We start from the raw sequence: 20,188 nt of genomic DNA, 5'->3' as shown, positions 1-20,188 counted from the left end.
TGGGGCATGCCTGATATGGTTCCTGTAGTTGGACTAAAACTCCATTGAGGCATGGCAAGTAACCAGAGCAGCTGTGTGGTGGTAGGAAGAAGCTCAGCGATAGGAACAAAAAGCAAACTGATTCCCCCTAACTCTGAAACATTTTGTAGCTGGCTGGTGATACAGGTTGAAACTCTCTGGTCTGGCATGATTTTAGTTAGCCGGATATCCACTTATGAATTAGGTCAAGTTTCTTGTGGTCCCATAAAATGTATTTACAGTCTCCAGTCTTGGCTCTCAGTATTCTGTGCTACTATTTAGTTCTAATCTACCCCCAAATGTCTTTTAAGAGCCTTTTAAGCAGTGAAAGTGTTGGTAATGCTGCTAGACAATATTGACCTCTCATGGGTCAGCAAATTCTCTCATTCGGCACTAGTCAAGTCCCAAGGATGCCAGACTAGAGAGGTTCACTCTGTACTGTTAACTTTCCAACAGGAATGCAAGAGAAGTGTTAGTAATCAGTAATGGAAGGAAAAATCTGGAAGAAAACTAATTTTTTTTAAATGTATACTTTGAATGTTATTTGATTTTAGTCATATTTTCTTAACTGGCATGATTCACCATCTCTTCTCTCATTTAAATGTGTTGATAGGAAAAGTGCCATATAGTCCTAATTTTGCAATGGTTTTGATTCACAAGACTGCATGTAGTGGATTAGCAAGGACTAACTGAGATCAAATGAACTCAATCTAAGCTTTTAGATGTCTCAGGTACATCTCTCTGTGTTTTAGATTTAACTTTTGCATATATAGTTATGTATAAACTATGACAGACAATACATTTGGATTATGAAGTAATCTTGTTATCTAGTAGATATTAAAATAATACTGTTTCTTAATTCTTTCGTACCAACTTTATAAAAAATGAAAATAAAGGTCATTTTTCCTCTCTTTGGAATTGATCCATAATGAAAATCCTTAAGAAATGAATTCTGTGACTCCATGTGCTTTTTTATAGAGGTTATGGTCAAGCACTAGTCGAAGTGGCAATCAATTCTAGCCCACCCAAAGGTTACACTAGTAGGTCCACCTAAAAGAGCCTTTTAGATAACAGGCCAAGCAGAAAATCCTTCATACAGATTTCTTTAAAATACTGGAACATATTATTTAAGAGTAGTATTAGAAACATGATTTTGAAATCTGAACTCTTCAAAAAAATCTAATTAGCAGTGTTCCATTTAATTACAGGTTTATTTGTTTCTAAAAATAGCTAATATCATATCTGGCTCTTCCCAGCTAGGGTCACCAAACCTCCTCGAGTCCCCAAGAATTAAATACAGGTTGTAATTCCCTTAACTGAGACTCTATTCTGACAGGACCACAGATGTTCCTGGACCACAAAGTCCAAGTACAGGGAGGTCTGGCCACAGGGCAGTAGCCTGGCAGAGGTAGGGGGTAGAGGAGGTGCCATAGCAGGGAGATATGGCCCCAGCTACTGGGCAGTAGCAGAAGTCCAGCAGTGGCTGCGCAGCTCTGGCCCTGGCAGCAGCCAGGAAGCTCCATCACCAGCCACACAGCTCTGACCCTGGCAGCAGGCCGGGAGCTCCTGCCCAGCTGCATAGCTCCAACCCCAGCAGCAACCAGGAAGCTCCAACCCCTGCTGTGCAGCTCAGACCCTGGCAATAGCAGGGCCAGTGGGAGCTGGAGAGCTCCGGCCCAGGGAGCAACAGCTGGCCAGGCAACAGCGGGGACGGCCATGGAGGGAGGGGGGCAGCGGTTTAGCATGAACCATTACGGGAGGAACCTCCCCTCGTCCGGCAAATCCCCTTGTCTGGGATCAATCAGGTCCCGAGGCTGCTAGACCAGGGGAGTCTGACAGTCTGCCCCCTAGGCTTTATGATTTTCAGGAGAGAGATTACATTTTTTTTTTATAAAGCACATCAAGTACAGTATCAGTGCAATAACAATGAATACATACTGTTTGATTTAATATAACACACTATAAATACCTGCTTACTCATATAAGTCGTCTACAAACTTTTCTTAACTTAGATAATTTAACAGGAAAAAAAGAGCTCTTGATCACTGTTCAAGAGATCATGTCTTACAAAATGTACTGTAAACACTCACCTATTCCAAAGATCATCATCTTCTCCTCCCCATCCCCAGAAAGCATTTGGAAATCCATTGATCTTTTTGAATTGTTCCACTGTCAATCCACTAACACCACCAAAGAACTCGCTGTATGGAAGACTGAAAATGATAGCAAGTAAGTTTTTACTTATATAAATTCAACCAATAGAGCAGGGCTGGCAAACTACAGCCCGGAGGCCAGATCCGGCCCACAGACCACCCTGCTGGGACCCTCAGGCACACAGCTACCACAGTTTAAAACAGAGTCCATGCAGCTCTCTGCTCTGTAGGAAGAGGGAGGCTTCATGTGATCTCCCAACCCGCAGACCAATCCTCAGCTCCTATTGGCTGGAAACAACCAATAGGCGGATGGGGGCAGCACAAGCCTCTCCCCGCTCCCGGAGCTGAGAGCCATGTGAAGGGAACAGCCTGAAGTTTTAAGTGGTCTGGGTCTGCAGCAGGCAGGGAGCCTATCCTGTCTTGGAGGTGCTGCAGGGCTCCTGGCCAGGAAACACAGAGGTAAGCACCTCCCACTCAGAGCTTGCCTCTGGGCACCCCAACTCCCTCCCTCCTGGTCACCATCCAAACCCTCTGCACTCTCCTGCCACAAGGCACAACTCTCTCCTAGTCCCTGTACCCCCGATATACTCCTCACCTAGGCCAGAATCTTCTCCTGCACCCATACTCCCTCCCTGACCCAGCTCACAATCCCCTCCTTTATCCAAACTCCCTCTCAGGCTCACATTGTCTCCTGCACCCCAGTCCCTTCCCCTCATGCATCCTTCTACACCCTATCTGCATTCTACACCCTGCATCTCCTCCACAGAAAAGTGCAGCCCTTGGCCACTTTCCAAAAGCTTGGAGTGGCCCTGCACCAAAAATTATTGCCCACCTCTGCAATAGAGTAAAGATCTTATTTGAATAACTGCTTTCATATATTTCCGTGGAAAAGGTGTCATATATGGGTTCAATATACCCGCTAGGAAAAAAGCTTTGATATTTTATAAATTAAAGCTGGTAATAGCAAAAAACGTGCACACTGAATATTTGTAATAAAAGCTTTCATTTACGGAACAGACTACAGCAGACAACAGCTCAAGTTAGCATCCCATGAAACAGCAAGCTTCAGGTAGCTGATTTTAGAAAGGAGACTGACTTACTGCTGAAGGAACTGTAAAACAAAGCTTTCAAAATGTGGTATTTGGATACTATTAAGTTGAAAAGTTTCTTTTCACCTTAGTCAGCAGTAAAAGCTTTGATATAAGTCAATAATATTTCCAGTCCATTAATGTATGCTGGAAAACTGGGGAAAAAATCAAACAGTTTAACACCTTATATTAGCCTATTCTGGAGTATTTTAAAAGAATGACAATTCCTCCTTTATTTCATTTTTTGGAGAGCACAGCTAAGCACATTCAACACTATTTGAATCCTTTTTGCACCAAGAGAATATTTGTTGGCTATAAATGCATGTTGACTACCATCACACAATGTTAAACAATAAGAAACTGGCCAACATGTACAACCACGAGATTTACATCGCTAAAATTGCTCTTGTCAGTTACTCTTTGTTAGTTGTATTTGCCTGATTCCAAACACTGTATGCAGCTAAAGGCCACTAGCATGGATGTTCTCTTTAGTCCCTTGCCTTCTACAATTACTGGATCAGATCATTCAAGTTCTCACGAGCTGTCACAGAGAGAAGAAATTTCCAAGAATAGTTTATCAGTTGCCTCTGGGATGCTATGGGTGAAGGAGTTGCTTGATAGAGAAGATAAAATAGCCTTATTTGTATTATATATAATATGGGAGCAAAAAACAAACTGTAAGTAGACAACTATTATCCCCACTTACTAATGAGGAAATAGACAAAAGAAAAATGAATTTAATCCAGATTTTTAGGGTTTTAAATGGCTTTGTAATGAACTGAATTTCCAACACGGCTGGCGCACATGCACAGGGTGAAAGAAAAGTTCCAAAAGTTTTCTGGAACAACTGCAACAGCAAGAGTTGCAGACAAGTGGATATTTAGAATTGATAAATGTAACAGAAAACATTATCAATACAAAATTGCAGCTGAAGGGAAGTAATCAAGCATCAGAATTCACATTACTTTAAAGCTTAATACTACCTGAATGCATGGATGAGAGGCACTCTATCAAGTGGAAGAAACCTTTCATTTAAGTAGTAACAGAAAGTTAAAATACAAGAACCTCTGTACTAAATAGTACATTAATGCAAAGCTGATGTGGAAAATATTTCCCATAGTACCTTCTTCTCCTATTCCAAGATAGTGATATTAGAACAATGATAGGAGAAATCTCAAGAAGGCACACACCAGAAGGAAGGAAGTACTGAAGCCCCTTTAAAGTAGTTAGATAGATTTAAACAGACTATTTTAGAAGCCAATATTAAAAGTATATGAAAGCAACAGAGACCTTTTGAGAGCTGTGATCAGATCAGGACAGTGAACACAAAACCAACATTCAAAATATTTCTATAAATATTATTCACTTTTTCACAAAGAAGAAATAAATGATCAAGAGTAACTTGCTTTCATAGCCACATGTAAATATTTAGTAAAATAGAGGGTATTAAAGGAGGTAGTGTCTTTATACTAGTAGCTTCTCAAAAACAAAAACTAAACACTACCTTCGGTTTTTCCTTTTATGACACCATAAGCTAATAGTTTATACAACATTTACAGTAATAACATGGCACATCTTTTGGTAAAATCTTAATATTCAACCTAACCTACAAAAATGTAACTGTGGCTAAGGATTTCCGTAAACTTTATATGCACATTCAAAAGACATTTCTGCATCTTTTAAGACAGGATAGAGTGAACTGCATTACTTACATGTACATGTATTTGTCCAGCTTTGCTGCAAAATGACGTGGCATCTCTCCACATCCATAATAATTTCGGTCATTTTCAGGCAAATGATCCACATCATGAAAAATTACACAGTCCCAGGCAACATCCTTCATAGCCTCTTTGAAACCAACATTGAAGAGCATTGCACGGTTAAAAGGTTGTGTACCACTCTTTATGGGGAAATAAAGGAGAAACTGAATGAGGCACAAGAAATAGAAAACTTTTATATACAAGAAATGTATTAGCTCCCTCATATTAGAAAAAGGGTGATTTGACACAGAGGTTTGTTTTGCTCCTATTTAATCAAAACAGCAGCAAGAATACCAATAATTTCAACTCTATTTTTGTGCAGTTAAAAAAAAATCCTCACTGTAGAATTTCTGCCCTTGAAGATTTTAAAATTCCATTTAGTTCACATTTAGTAGTACTGCATCATATTAATCATAAGCACCAATTTAGGATAACTGATACCTGTCTTCAAGTTTTGGTTAATGGTTATGAAGAAGTATAAATGCAATACTAAATCACTAATGCAATACCAAAGTTTTAAACAATGTTTAAAACACTCCAACCATGTATGTCACTAAACAAAGCACATAGTATTTATGAGCATCAAGTAGTATGAAAGGCTAATATTTTGCTACATTTACAGTAAATTCAACTTGTAATAAGATAAGTGCACCACTGGATAAAATTTTTTTCAATAATTTTATTGAAAACCTTAATTTTCAACATAATTGAATGTCTTAGGCTATGTCTACACAGCAGCATTATTTTACAATAACCAACGTTATTTTGAAATAAAAAGAGCATGTCTACACTGCAAGCCATTATTTTGAAATAATGTTTAGCTGGAGGACTTCTTACTCTCACTCCTGTAACCCTCATTTTACGAGGAGTAAGGGAAGTCAAAGGAAGAATGTTTTTCCTTCGACATCCTGCTGTGTAGACAGCACAAAAAGTCAAGTTAAGCTATTTCGACTTAAGTTACGCAACTGACGTAGTTCAAGTTACGTAGCTTAATTCGACCTCAGGCCTGCTGTGAAGACGTACATTTATACACCAAAAATCAGATTTGAAGATTAGCTCTCTGAAGATTGAACATTAGTTTACAAAACTTTTTAGTATTAGAAAATGTAATTAGAGCCTTTAAAAAGCATCCTTTCCTTATTCTCTCAGGGTATGTCTACATTTGCCCCCTACTTTGAAGCAGGGAGGTAAATGAAGCATACTGAAGTTGCAAATCACGCCCAGGATTTAAATATCCCGCGCTTGATTTGCATGTTCCCAGCAGGTCGCCATTTTAGAAATTCACTAGCCCAGAGTAACTGCCTGCGTCTACACGCAGTGGGGGCTCTTGTGTATTTCAAAGCCATGGAGCCCGGGGCCAGCGGGGGACTTAGAACCCCCAAGGCGGCTGCTGCACAGCTATCTCAGAGGCAGCAAGGGGAGGGGGGAGGGATACTGACTAGCAGACTAGTCAAAAGACTATCTGATAAGCAAATGCTTATCGGATAGTCAAAATAGTCTTTAACATCCTTAGTATCTATCTAGCTCTTTTTTTAACCTTGTTAAAGTTCTAGCCTTCAGGACATCCTCTGGCAAGGAGTTCCACATTAGACTGAGTAAACCCTCTCATTTCATGAGCCAAATGGACAGCCTTCAAATTATAACTACTGTTGGTTAATCTAGGGGTATAAAACTGTAGAGCTTGCTATTAGTTCCTGCCCTCCAATCCCTTCACAAATATAAATTACTATTTTTTATAGCTACAAAGGTAATGATTTTGCACTAGAAGCCATAACTTTGTATACAAGAGAGTCAATGAGGTTAATGTTAACAGCTATAAAAATATCACCCTATATTTTAAGAGATATAAGAAGTCATTGACCACCAATAAATATGAGAAAAGAGTTTTGTTTAATATTAAATGCATTAGAATGTAACCAATAAACGATTAGTTTCAGAAGCTGAAATTTCCTGATTCACCAAAATATTCAATAGCAATATAAGACTGAAATCAGTGAGGAAGTTCTATTTAACACACTATTCTAATTGAAGACTCACCTGTTCAACAACATAAAAGGCAAATTCCAACCGTTGCTTCTGTAACATAGGTATCAAGTGCCGGAATAAAATTGGAAGATGTTCATGGCGATTGCGAAAAGGAATGAGGATTGCCACCTGCAAAATAAGTCAGATTATAGTGTAAATATTAAGATCATAGATTAGTATTTTAAAATCATAATGGGTAAAAGGAAATCTGTTGTGATTTTTTTCAGTGTTTTAGCCTTAATGTTAAATTAAAGAACTCTTCTACAACTCTTTGCTCGCTTGAAAACAGCAAAGCAAGGTAGTATTTTTTTCACACAAAAATATGATGCATTTTTCTAGCGAATAATTCTACCTGTGAATTTAAGGGGTAATGCTGGTATCCAACTGCAGTTTATTGTAAACACTTTATCGAACAAAGGATTTGACATACTTGGAAGAGCCACCACTGACTAAGGCAATACCTGTTTTTACTACAATCATTGTTCTCATGAGACATGTTCCCATCACGTGAATACACATAGTAGAACACAAATAATGAATTCATGTTTACATAGTAAAATGCCAAATACCTAAAAATTCCTTAATTTCTCTGCAGATTTGTCTACAAGAACTGAAACCTGGTGAAGGTTAATGACAATATTTAAAACTACCCCCTTAGATCAAATGACAGGCACAAGGATTTTAATTCCTAAGAGAATGGATGCTTGCAATTTTAATATACTCTTATAAGCAGGAAAAAATATGTGGAAAGAAAGTCAATAAGGAACTTATTCTCACCTTCCATCGTGGTTTACAATCTTTTGGTTTCCAATGACCACCTGGCTCAATGTCTAAATCCTTTGAAAATACTTCCTGAATTTCATCAAAACTAATTTCACTCATGTTGACATTGATAAGGCCTCCTAATGTAGTAAGAAATAATTAAAATGAATGAATATTTTTTGTAAGATGTACAAGTCTAACAGTGTTTTTAATTTACTCTTCCTGAGACACTGTACATAAGTAAAATCCTTATGTTTATTACCTATTGGTAAAAAGAGTATTGATAATTTCTTCCAGAATATTTACTGCATATAGGAATGGATTTTAATTTTTTTCAAAGAATAAAAACATATTCCTTTGCAAAAGCCTGTATAAGAATCCCATAATTCTGTTTTATAGAAACATTCTACAATAGGTAAAATACAATTAAAGCTTCTAATCAATATGAATACATTTTACCCAAATTTTGTAAAGACATAGTAAACTTACCATAAGTATGTCTTCTCCTAAGAATCACTCTACAAGTTAATTGTGATTTAATTAATAAATTTAGTTAGTTTCTGTACTCAAAAAATTAGGTTTACAGGATCTTTCAAAAAAGCCTGCCATTTTCGAAAGAACTGCGTCTAGACAACGGTTTTACTTTCAAAATGGCGCTTTTTTGAAAGAGCGCCATGACGCAATTATGCAAATGATGTGTGGGATATTTAATTTCAAAGAGTAATTTACATCCCTCTTTCAACAGAGGGATGTAATCTAGACACAGCCCTTGAGTCAAGACTCTCCTGGATGTTAGCAAGGTCTCGAGGACTTTAGAAGATGCATCGAGAATTGCTAAGGTTTCCTTTTCAATAACCAGGCTGTCAGCAGGCGACAGATTAGATTTAGATTAAGAAATGGGATTTGGGAGGTAATCAGTCCCCAAGTTAACTTCTGATAGGCAAAGAAAGGGAATTGACCTAGCTAACCTGAAACTAGAAAGTGTATCAAAATGCACTTTATTCCAGGCAAAGTAGTCATCACTGCCTGCTATGCTAATTATTTCACCCATTGCAAAGATAGCTTCCCCAATTATCACCCCTAATATCATTACCTCACAGAACATAAGAACGGCCGTACTAGGTCAGACCAAAGGTCCTTCTAGCCCAGTATCCTGTCTACCGACAGTGGCCAGCACCAGGTGCCCCAGAGAGGGTGGACCGAAGACAATGATCGAGCGATTTGTCTCCTGCCATCTCTCTCCAACCTCTGAAAAACAGAGGCCAAGGACACCATTTTATCCCCTGGCTAATAGCCTTTTATGGACCTAACCTCCATGACACTAACCTTCCCCCCTCACCCTGTTCTAAAATCTGATTTGTTAATTTTATGTGTGTTCACTTTTTTTTAGTCGATTGTATCACTTTGGTATATACGGGCGTGCCAATTTTCTTCCACAAATTGACCCGAGGAAGTGGGTCTGGCCCACAAAAGCTCATCACCTAATAAACCATCTTGTTAGTCTTTAAGGTGCTGCATAGTCCTGTCTTTTGTTTCAGCTAGACCAGATTATCACGGCTTCATCTCTATCACTATGCTTCAAGAATGATTTAGGGAAGTGAAAAGTTCAAGAAGAATGTCTATTTAATAATAAACACTTCTAAATCAAACACAAAAAATAAAATACATACTAATATGTAATAATCAAAAATCAGAGTGCTAAATCCTGACATTGATATGTTCAGTAGTAACTTACTTTTGCAATTAATTTTAACTGAAATCATTAGGACTTCTCTACGAGGCCACATGTAGACTAAGGCACCAGACAATGTAAAGAACGATTGCGGAATATGACTCAAAGTAAGGAAAATCCAGAGGCATAGCACCAATATGATAGTCACAATTCCTGTTCTTCTGATTACAACTATTTCAATATGAGGTTTTCAGTGCTGGAACTTTATATGTTGTGTTTATGTGTTTTAGTTGTGTGACTAGTTCTCCATTCATGTAGTTTTCTTAATTTACTCATTTTGTTAAAAAGAGAAAATAAGGAATTGCCTTTGATTCATATTAGCATTTTAATATTCTATGTCCATAAAGTTTTCCAACTTTTTTATATAAGAATTGAGATAAGGTCAGGTTCCCACCTTTCCTAATTCTTTTAGTTAGCCACTATTTTCTGCAGAACTGGATTAACAAGGTAGCAACATATTGGTTTATAGTTTGACTTTATCTACACAACAAAAAGAAAAACAAAACTTAGTATTTGAAAAAGATGGCAGAATGCAGCAAGTTCAGTTAATATATTTTAGAAGTATTTGGCTAATAATTTACATATTTGTCAATGTACTTTGCTAATGATATCTAACCAATTTAAACAAATTGCTAATGCTTTTCATAGTTTAAACTTTGCCATTGACAAAATCTATAGCTCATCTTTACTCCATAATTCAACAAGAATCAGAGCAGCTTCAATCAAGACTACTATTGTTGAAAGACTGGAACTACTACATTTACAAATGTTATTTTTTATTATTATTATTTTTTCAAGCAGTTCAGTATTAGCATTAATTTATCAGTTCAGTCACAAACATACTTGGTGATTTAACTAACTTCCTGCAGTTGTAAGGCAGTCATTTTAATTAATGTGCATTTGTAATATTGGTTAAGTGAAATAAAATTAAACCATTAATTAAATTGGAATGTGTTCAAAAATAGATAGAAAATATTTTTTCAACTCATCTCATTTTTCAGTCAGAAGCAGTTTCTGTGTTTTTGACTTTTGATTTATCAAATATGACCTGGCTACAGGTTGAACCTCTCTAGTCCAAAACTCTCCCGTCTGGAAACATCCATCGTCCAGAATTATTTTAAGTTAGCTTAAAATAATGTCCACTTTTCATGAGTGACACCAAGATTCCCCATGGTCCCATAAAGTTTGTTTACAGCCCCCAGTCCTGGCTCTCAGTGTTCTGTGCAGTTATTTAGCTCTAATTTACCCCAAAATGTCTTCTAAGAGCCCAGAAAACAGTGGAAGTGTTGGTAATGATGCGGTGCTGCTAGACCCCCCCCCCTTTTTTTTTTTGCTCAACCAAAATTTTCCTGGACCTGGGGGTCGTGAATTAAAAAAGGTTGAGCACACTGTGCTAGACAATATTGATCTCCTGTGGTCTGGGAAATTCTCTGGTTCAGCACCAGTCAGGTCCCAAGGGTGCCAGACTAAAGAGGTTCAACCTGTACTAATGAATCATTATGTTACTGCACAGCTGTTAAGACTGACTTTTTAGCAAGAGGATTAAAAAAACCAAACTTTTTAGCATTGAAGACAACGCGAGACATCTGAAAAGTTAGCTTGGAATTTCTGTTTTATGGCCTTTTCCACACCAGGAAATTAGGTCAAAATAAATGTGTCATTTAATTTTTCATCAAGAATATTCTCACATCCAAAAATTTGCACCAGACATCCCCAAAGCCTCTAATTCAGTTACAAATTATTATTATTATTACATGTGTTCAAGTGAGTTTTATTTAAGAATTCTTGTTTAACAGTTGGCATTTTGAGTTAACAGAACTAGATACATTAGATAAGGATATAAATTAAGATGCAATTATAAACTTACTCATGTAAGGCAGCTTTTCTGGACAAGCCTGGTAAGGAGAATATGTGAAGTTTTCTGGAAGATACATTGTTGTTTGAGCAAAGTAGTCACTGGAATTGCTGCCTTCAGGATAATCTATTAAAAAAAAGTTTTTTGTTAAAATGAAAGTTTCCTGATAGCTCCTCAATGTATCACTAAGAGGACAGGGACCTTTTTGCATTTTATCCTGGCATCATTGCATGAACTTTCTGCATGATCTGGCAATAAAGATAAAAACATTTTCTGGAACAATTATCAAATTGATCCTCAAATTCCAATTTATTTACTCTAGCTCTTGATAAACCTATTTCTTCTAGAAGACTTAAGTTCAGTTTCATAAGTGACTTTGGAAAGAGTGACCACTCTTTCTTTCCCTATTACTCCTCAAAGTTGGGAAACTATAAGGTAAAAGAAGGGTGCTTTAAATAGATTTTTGCAAACCTACATGTAAACAAAATCTGTCATTGTCATGAAGAAAGAGACTCAACTGTTTTTTAAAGACTTTAAAAAAAATTCTTACCTGTGCCATTCAGTGTAGCATTTTTATTAGTGTACAATCTGATCAGATGTCCTATTGTTTTCACATTTTCTCTCAACATTATGCCTCTGGCTTGTACCATAAAGAGATAGGTGTTTGCTGTTAAACACAAAAGTGACTATTTCATATCAAACTGAATTCAATAGTATTCAAATTTATTTTCATATTTAACAATTTTAATGTAATCAAATCAATACTGAACATCATAAGAGTTCAAGGTACAGGCAGTCCCCGAGTTACGCGGATCCGACTTCCGCAGTTACAAACGGGGCTTTTCTCGCCCCGAAGGACGCGGGCAGTGGGACCGCCCAGACGCGCCGCGGTCCCGCCGCCCGCGTCCTCCGGAGCGAGAAAAGCTGCTCCGCGTCTCCCTGGTCTGCTGGGGGAGGGACCCCCAGCAGACCAGAGAGACGTGGAGCAAAGCCGCGGAGGACGCAGGCAGTGGGACCGCGGCGCGTCTGGGCTGTCCTGCTGCCTGCGTCCTTCGTGGCTTTGCTCCGCGTCTCCCTGATCTGCTGGTGGAGGGCCCCCCCAGCAGACCAGGGAGACGCGGAGCAAAGCCACGGAGGATGTGGGCGGGACCGCGGCGCATCTCAGCAGTCCCCGCCTCCCGCGTCTCCCTGGTCTGCTGTGGGGGCACGCGCGCAGCTAGTGCACCCCACCCCCACCCCCCGGCAGACCAGGCTTTTCTCACGGATGCCTGGGGTACAGCAGCTTGGGCGCTGCCGGGTTGGTCCCGCAGCGCTGCTCCTCGGCACTACTGGACCAACCCGGCAGCACCCCAGCTGCTCTGCCCCAGGCGTCCCCAAGTCAGCCGCTGCTGAAATTGACCAGCGGCTGACTACAGGAAGCCCAGGCAGAGTTGCTCTGCCCCGGGCTTCCTGGAATCAGCCGCTGATCAGTTTCAGCAGCGGCTGACTTGAGGACACCTGGGATAGAGCTGCTGGGGTGCTGCCAGGTTGGTCCCCGCAGCGCTGAGGTGCGGTGCTGCGGGGACCTATCCAGCGGCACCCCAGCTGCTCTGTCCCAGACGTCCAGATACAGCCGCTGTTGAAACTGATCAGCGACTGATTCCAGGAAGCGCAGGGCAGAGCAACTCTGCCTCGGGCTTCCTGTAGTCAGCCGCTGGTCAGTTTCAGCAGCAGCTGAATCTGGACGCCAGTTCCGACTTACATACAAATTCAACTTAAGAACAAACCTACAGTCCCTATCTTGTACGTAACCCGGGGACTGCCTGTACTCTCAAAAAACCTATTTGACCAAGAGCAGAATCCAAAGAGTAAAACCTAAAAATATTTAGGGTAAAAATTAAGATACGGACAAGAGGACAAGTAATTGTACATATTTCTAGACCTAACGGAAGCAAAAGTATAAAGTTAAGGTTTCAGTTTATTAACACAATTTAATTTCCTTCTACCCTGCAAAAAACAATTAAGATACAATGTTAAAATCAATTTTCATAATAAGTTATATATATTTTAGATAAGACTTAGATATTTTGCAAGATTCTTACCCCACAAAACCATCTATTTATTATTTTTTACTGCAAAGATATATTAAGATTTACCTATGTTCATTCACCACCTGGTGGAAATATTAAACAGCAGCTGTCCCATTTTAGAATTATACAATATCAATCATTGAAAAAAAAATCTCAAAATGCAGTAGAACCCAGTTTACCAGATCCTCCATTATCTGGCTCTTCAACCATCACAAAAACAGATCCAGAAGTGGACCATCTCCTATAGCCGCTAGATGGTGCTACATCCTCACGCTTTCCTATTTTCCAGATTTCTTGAATTTCTGATTATCCAGTCTAGCCATGGACCCAATTAGATCAGATAAATAGGATTCTGTGGTATTAAAACTCAGTTTCCCTGTGAAGTAGTTATTAGAGACATTACAGGTTGGTAAACTCAAGTATAGCGAATTTAACTGATTCGCTGAAGATGATAGCACAAGTAACTGAACCAAAAATCCTACCACTCACATTAGTATTCAAAACCCTGAACAGAGCTCCTATAACATTTTGGCCTGAACAGAAAAGTGAAATTAATTAATATAGGGCACACAAATCTTGAAGATAAAATGTTGATGCAGTCTAAATAGGCACAAGCCTAAATTGGATCCATACAACTTCAGTAATCTACAACTGGATAAACAATTTTTTTTTTGTAAATCAATTTTCATATTGTGTTGCAAAGTGGGTCATCTCTATCACTGCACATATGCCAACCATGCAAAGTAGGGATGGAAAAGAGCAGTTGATTAGTCTAGTTGTAAAAAAGCAGTTGATTAGCTTAGGCTTATTGGGTAGTCATGTCAACGACTTGCATTCCCCCCACTTGCTGCCTCTATATCTATACAGGCAGTCCTCGGGTTACGTACAAGATAGGGACTATAGGTTTGTTCTTAAGTTGAATTTGTATGTAAGTCGGAACTGGCTCCAGATTCAGCTGCTGCCACTGAAACTGACCAGGGGCTGACTACAGGAAGCCGGAGGCAGAGTTGCTCTGCCCCCAGCTTCCTGGAATCAGCCTGATCAGTTTCAACAGCTGCTGAATCTGGAGCGCTGCCCTGTAGGTTCCCACAGGACCAACCCGGCAGCACCCCAGCTGCTTTACCCAAGGTGTCCCGCAACAAAAGCCTGGTCTGCTAGGGGGAGGGGGGAGCACACTAGCTGCGCCCCCTCCCCCCCAGCAGACCAGGGAGACCCGAGCAAAGCCACACAGGCGGAGGGACCCCGCCGCCCGTGTGGCTTTGCTCCTGTCTCCCTGGTCTGCTGGGGGGGGGGGTCCGCAAAGCCGCTGGACCCCCCCAGCAGACCAGGGACACCCGAGCAAAGCCGCCGCCTGGGTGGCTTTGCTCGTTTGCCCGGGAGAAAAGCCACCCAGGCAGCGGGAACCCCGCCGCCTGGGCGGCTTTGCTCCTGTCCCCCTGGTCTGCTGGGGGGGTCCAGCGGCTTTGCTGGACCCCCCCCCCCCCAGCAGACCAGGGAGACCGGGAGAAGTTTTTCTCGCCCCGGAGCGAGAAAAGCCCTGTTCGTAAGTGCGGATCCGACGTAAGTCAGATCCGTGTAAGTCGGGGACTGCCTGTATAGGAAGAGTCGGGCTACCTGCATGCCCAGTTTCTACTACATTTAAACTGCAGAGCTGCAGTGACCCCTTATTAACTAATCGTGTACTCAATACAATTTGTATGAGTACACAATTAGTCATTTACTCACTATTTAACACCCTTAATGCAGAGACTCATGCTTCTGAAAAACTTCTCTACTATCTTACAGCATAGTGTCATTAATAAGAACCTCCTATAAAAGCTTTTGAACAGTGGCTCCAGATATTGGTCCACAAAAAGCTGGTTGGTCACATGGCACCGATACCTATTTCCAGCCGTAAAACCACATTAGAAAATAGCTAAAGTCCATCTTCAAAGCAAATCAATTAAGAATTCTGTCCATGATGTTATTCAATGTTTATATGAATTTGTTGGCGGAGGTGGTCATTAGCTAACACAGTGCACTAAAACAAGCACAGTCAGAAGATGGAAATGCTTTGAAAAGCTTGCCTTTATGACATTCACCACTCTCAAGGCTCTTTCTCTTCAAATTAGGAAGCATTATGAAGCATCCAGAACCGTTCAGTCATATTATTTCTCACACACACACACACACACACACACACACACACACACACACACACACACACACACACACACACACTTACTTACCTGGGGTTGCTTGGGTCCTTCAGCACACAGGATTGGAGATGTGAGGGCTCAGTACACAGGGCTGGAGGAGTGAGCAGTGCAGGAGTCAGAGCAGGGGGTTGGGAGGTGTGGGGAGCTCAAGGAAGGGAGTGGGGAAGGGCCTGCTGATTTTTCCCCTGGGTTACACTGGAGTGGGGAAACCACACAGCTCATCCACCAGCTTCTCCCCGGGGGCCAGCTCACAGTGAGGGGTGCAGCAGTCAAGGCCGTCCTTAGGATTTATGGTACCCTACGTGAGATTATTAAACTGGTGCCCTTGTGACTGACTTGCTCTTCCACCCCTACTCCCTCCCCTTCCCAGAAAACCCAGCAGCCAATCCCTTCCCTCAGACTGTGCTGCAGGCAATGCATTCAGCTCTCTAGGACCCAGCCCCGCTGTTACATGCTCTACTGCTTCCTGTCATAGGCATGCGCAGCATATTTCATTAGGGTGTGCACCAAAGAATTTTTTTTAAATGTACCCTTTGACCACCCCCATTAGCAACACCTCTGACCCCCGTTAGCCACGCCTCTGGAGGCAACACTCTCAGGGCAAGATGGACACATGACCAAAAGTAAAAGGTGTCATGTGACGACCCTTCCCCCCCCCCCCCCAAGGACTTTTCACACCATCCTCCTACCAATAGGGATTAGTTTAGCCCCCACCAAACTCTCCTCATTCAACTATCCTGAAATTGCATTAACTCAATGTGTGTGACATTAACTCGGGTGGCAGAAAGGCTGGGGGAAGTGTTCCATCTCAGGCTGGGTCTACACTGGCGCGATCTTGTGCAAAAGCAGCCGCACTTGCGCCAAAACTTGCTGCCTGTCTACACTGGCCGCGAGTACTTGCGCAAGAACACTGACATTCTAATGTATGAAATCAGTGCTTCTTGCGCAAGAACTCTGATGCTACCGCTCAGGAATAAGCCCTCTTGCGCAACTGTTCTTGCGCAAAAGGCCAGTGTAGACAGGCAACATGAATTTCTTGCGCAAGAAAGCCCTATGGTTAAAATGGCTATCAGAGCTTTCTTGCGCAAGAGAGCGTCTACACTGGCATGGTTGCTCTTGCGCAAAAGCACATCTCTTGCGAAAAGGCACATCCCAGTGTAGACACTCTCCTCTGGAAGAGTTTTTGCACAAGAACTCTTCCGCAAAAGAGTTCTTGCGTAAAATCATGCCAGTGTAGACATAGCCTAAGAGTTTCCTCCCACAAGCAAAATGAATTTTGTGTTGTGCACCAGTTCATGTGGCTTGTTTGGATGTGCCACTGTGGCACCCAAGTTATTAATAAATATCTTATAAGCCTCTCCCTTTTCTCTCTTCTGCCATGTCTCCTCCCCTTGCTCCATCAGCTCCCCTGGTGCCTGCTGCCCCAACCCCTCACCCTCCTCTGCTGTCCTGACTCCTGCCCTTCTCACTGCCCTCAGCCTTCCTGAGACCTGCCCCCCTCCACCAGCCCTTCTCTCCCCCCTGTGCTCACTCCTCCAGTAGCCCTACTCTGATCATGTGAGCTACCCCTCCTCATCCCCTCTTCTAACATCTCCCTCTACATACCTGCCCTGCCTCTCTCCTCTGGTGCTGGTCTCTCCCCTGCAGGTGTCTGCCCTTCTGCTTCACCTCCAGAATCCCCTGGCACCTGTACCTTCCCTTATCCCTGGACCCTCCTGGTGCCTCCCCCTTCCCTTATTGCCCCTGCCCCTATTTTCCCTGGTGCCCACCACCTCACCACTCTCTGCCCCATTCCCCTCCTGCCCCTTTGTGTCCTCACACGACTTGCTCCATCCCCAGCAGCTGCTCTCCGAAGAGGCCATGGCCATGCTGCCAGACAGTGGCTGCTCCTCGAGCATGGGACTACTGCTGCCTTCCTGTGGTCATTCATGAGTATAACTATCCCTATTATCACACCTCTCCCTTTCCATTTGATGAGATACCATTGCATTGCATGCATACCCCACTGCCCTGCCACAACCAAACCCTAATCTTGCTTTAAGTTATAACAGAGATTTGCATACCAAATTTGGTAGTCCTAGCTCTTATTGTCTAGGAGGAGTTCTTGAACAAACAGACTTTGACAGACCAACAGGCATACAGATTGACACACAAACTCTCTCAAATATATGATAGAGAGATAGGAAATCTTTGCTGATTTACTTTTCCTTCTTTCCTAGGTGGACATTTCAACATAATTTTACTGTAGAACTTTCAGTCCTCTGACATCTCTGTGTACTAAATGTAACAAACTTTAAGACAGTATGTGTCTGTTGACTTATCAATACAGGAGACTGAAAGCATGAGACCACAAGCACATTATTAACGGATGCAAAATACACCTTTATGAACTGTATTTAAATTCATTAACTGCTATTTTTTACCATATGATTCAACCAAAACAAGCAACGTGTAACATTTTCCTTTCTTCCTTTTGGCTGTAAACCTGATTTCTTTTTTCTGGTACTCTGTACAACCTACTCTAATATTAAGCCGCTGGACAGGAAATAAGAAAATCCTGTGCAATTATACCTTCAAATATATGGAATTACATACAAGGTAACTAGGTTTCCCTTTAAAAGACTAAAAATCCTGTGACAGTAAACAATTTAATGAACATGTCCATTTAATAAAATCATCAGAAATACATACTGCATTACAAAGCAATGAAGACAGGGGTCAATAATCAGCGTTCTTGACAGTTACTTTGTTTCAGGTTATGTTTGGTTACTTGGTTTCCTAATTTAATAAAAAGGGGATTAGATGCCTAATAAGCCGCATGAAATGCAAACCTAAATTTAAGAATAATAAAAAGTTTGTCTACTTGAGAAAAAGGAAAGTTTAACAAAACCACGTGGTATTTTGATAAGGGAAATAAAGGGGCACAGAGGAATCCATTGACAGCAGTATTAGGGACAGCAAGAAGGATTTTTTTTAAATATACTAAGAACAAAAAATCTTGACAATGGTACTTGTCCATTACTCGACAGAAATGGCAGAATTATTTCTGCTCTGTATTTGGGGGAAAACTGATGCTACAGTCTCAAAATATGGTGATAATATTTTTTCCATTCCATTAGTAGCTCCAAAAGATGCTTAACAGAAGCTACTCGAACAAGACATTCTTAAGTCAGCATGTACAAAACTTGCATTCCCCAGAATTTTTTGAAGAATGAGCTGAGAAGCTCATGGGACCATTTATGTTGATTTGGGATACTAGAGAAGTTCCAGAAGGCTGGGAAAAAATCTTTGTGTTGTACCAATATTTACAAAGAGTATGGAATGACTCAAGTAATTATAACCCTGACATCAGTCTCTGGCAAGATAATGGAATTCATAATATAGGATTCAAAGAATTAAAGGAAGTTAATACAATTAATATGGGTTTATGGAAAACAGCTCTTATCAGATTTCAAGTTTGGTTTATAAAAGTTCTGTAAAGGGTATGACTGGTATCACCTGTCATTTTTATTAAACTAGAAGATGATGCAATTTACATAGCACATATTAAATGTATTTAAAACTAACTAACAAATATTCTCAAAATGTATTTCTCAAAATGTATTTCTAAATAGGGAATCATCATGACAGGGCTGTTTCCAGTGGAGTCCTACAGAGATTGGTTCTTAGCCTATGCTAGTTAACATTTTTATCTGTGACCTGCAAGAAATCATAAAATCATCACTGAAAGTTTGCAGACCACACACAAAAAATGGAGGAATAATAAATAATGGAGGGGTGAGGTCACTGATTAAAAGCAATCCATATCACTCAGTAAACTGGGCACAGGCAAACTATAACCTCCTGGTGGGTTTGGCCACTTTGCATCATCATCTCTCTTCTAAGCTTGTTTCAAGTGAATTGAGTCTGAGTTTCTAGTTGATGAAACAGTAGCATATGTACTCATAGAAACATTAACAACACACACAGGAGTGGGATAACAATCTGTTCCTCACTCCCAAACAGGAAGGCTGGTGAACTGCCTTTAGACATGGGTCACCATACCAGTAGCTATGTTGCCACCTGCACAGCTCTGAGGTTTATAGGGAAAGTCCTCCCACTGTGCTGAGATGCTGTCCACAGGAAAGGATCCCGAATCAATCACACTCCAAAATTTTAGCTTTACATTTTGGACGTCATATTGTCATGCAAAACGTCTGAGATCCAAGTGAGAATGAGATTCTCATCAGGAGCATGTGTGAAGTTATGGTTAAACAACCTCTAAAATATTCTTTAAAATGCCAAGAAATATTACTTTGAGTGGTCAGCTTGAAAACTACGTTTTTGTATTCCAACTGTTTAAACTGGTGTTCTTCCCCAATAGCTTCTCTGCTTGTTTGTATAACACCTTTCAAGAAATTTCCAGAGACTATTAATTCCCTGAGCTTGTATTTTAAAAACTACCCAACTGATGAAAGCTTTTCCCTTAGAAACCAATGTAAAAATCAATTAGATGAATTAATACTTTAATGACATTTCTTTACCCTCA

General features: G+C 40.7%; 1 protein-coding gene across 4 annotated transcripts in view; it reads right to left on the bottom strand.

Moving 5' to 3' along the window:
* The window catches only part of B4GALT6 (beta-1,4-galactosyltransferase 6), a 46,515-nt gene that overhangs the window by 11,894 nt on the left and 14,433 nt on the right, over positions 1-20,188 (bottom strand). For 3 of the 4 annotated variants that reach the window (XM_014568775.4, XM_006113605.4, XM_014568776.4), the window contains 6 exons: positions 11,944-12,060; positions 11,406-11,519; positions 7,822-7,946; positions 7,057-7,173; positions 4,972-5,159; positions 2,109-2,231 (listed from right to left, as the gene is read on the bottom strand). In XM_014568775.4, coding sequence (XP_014424261.3) covers positions 2,109-2,231; positions 4,972-5,159; positions 7,057-7,173; positions 7,822-7,946; positions 11,406-11,519; positions 11,944-12,043 — 767 coding nt within the window. In that variant the 5' untranslated portion in view covers positions 12,044-12,060. Of the gene's footprint in view, positions 1-2,108; positions 2,232-4,971; positions 5,160-7,056; positions 7,174-7,821; positions 7,947-11,405; positions 11,520-11,943; positions 12,061-15,690; positions 16,314-20,188 lie in introns of those variants that run through there. The other variant, XM_089776282.1, reaches the window with a different exon arrangement.

Source organism: Pelodiscus sinensis, chromosome 2, assembly GCF_052426305.1.
Source record: "Pelodiscus sinensis isolate ZL-2025 chromosome 2, ASM5242630v1, whole genome shotgun sequence".
In the NCBI taxonomy this organism is placed as follows: Eukaryota; Metazoa; Chordata; order Testudines; family Trionychidae; genus Pelodiscus; species Pelodiscus sinensis.
The sequence above is the reverse complement of the archived record's forward strand: the minus strand, read 5'-3'. Positions and strand labels throughout refer to the sequence as shown.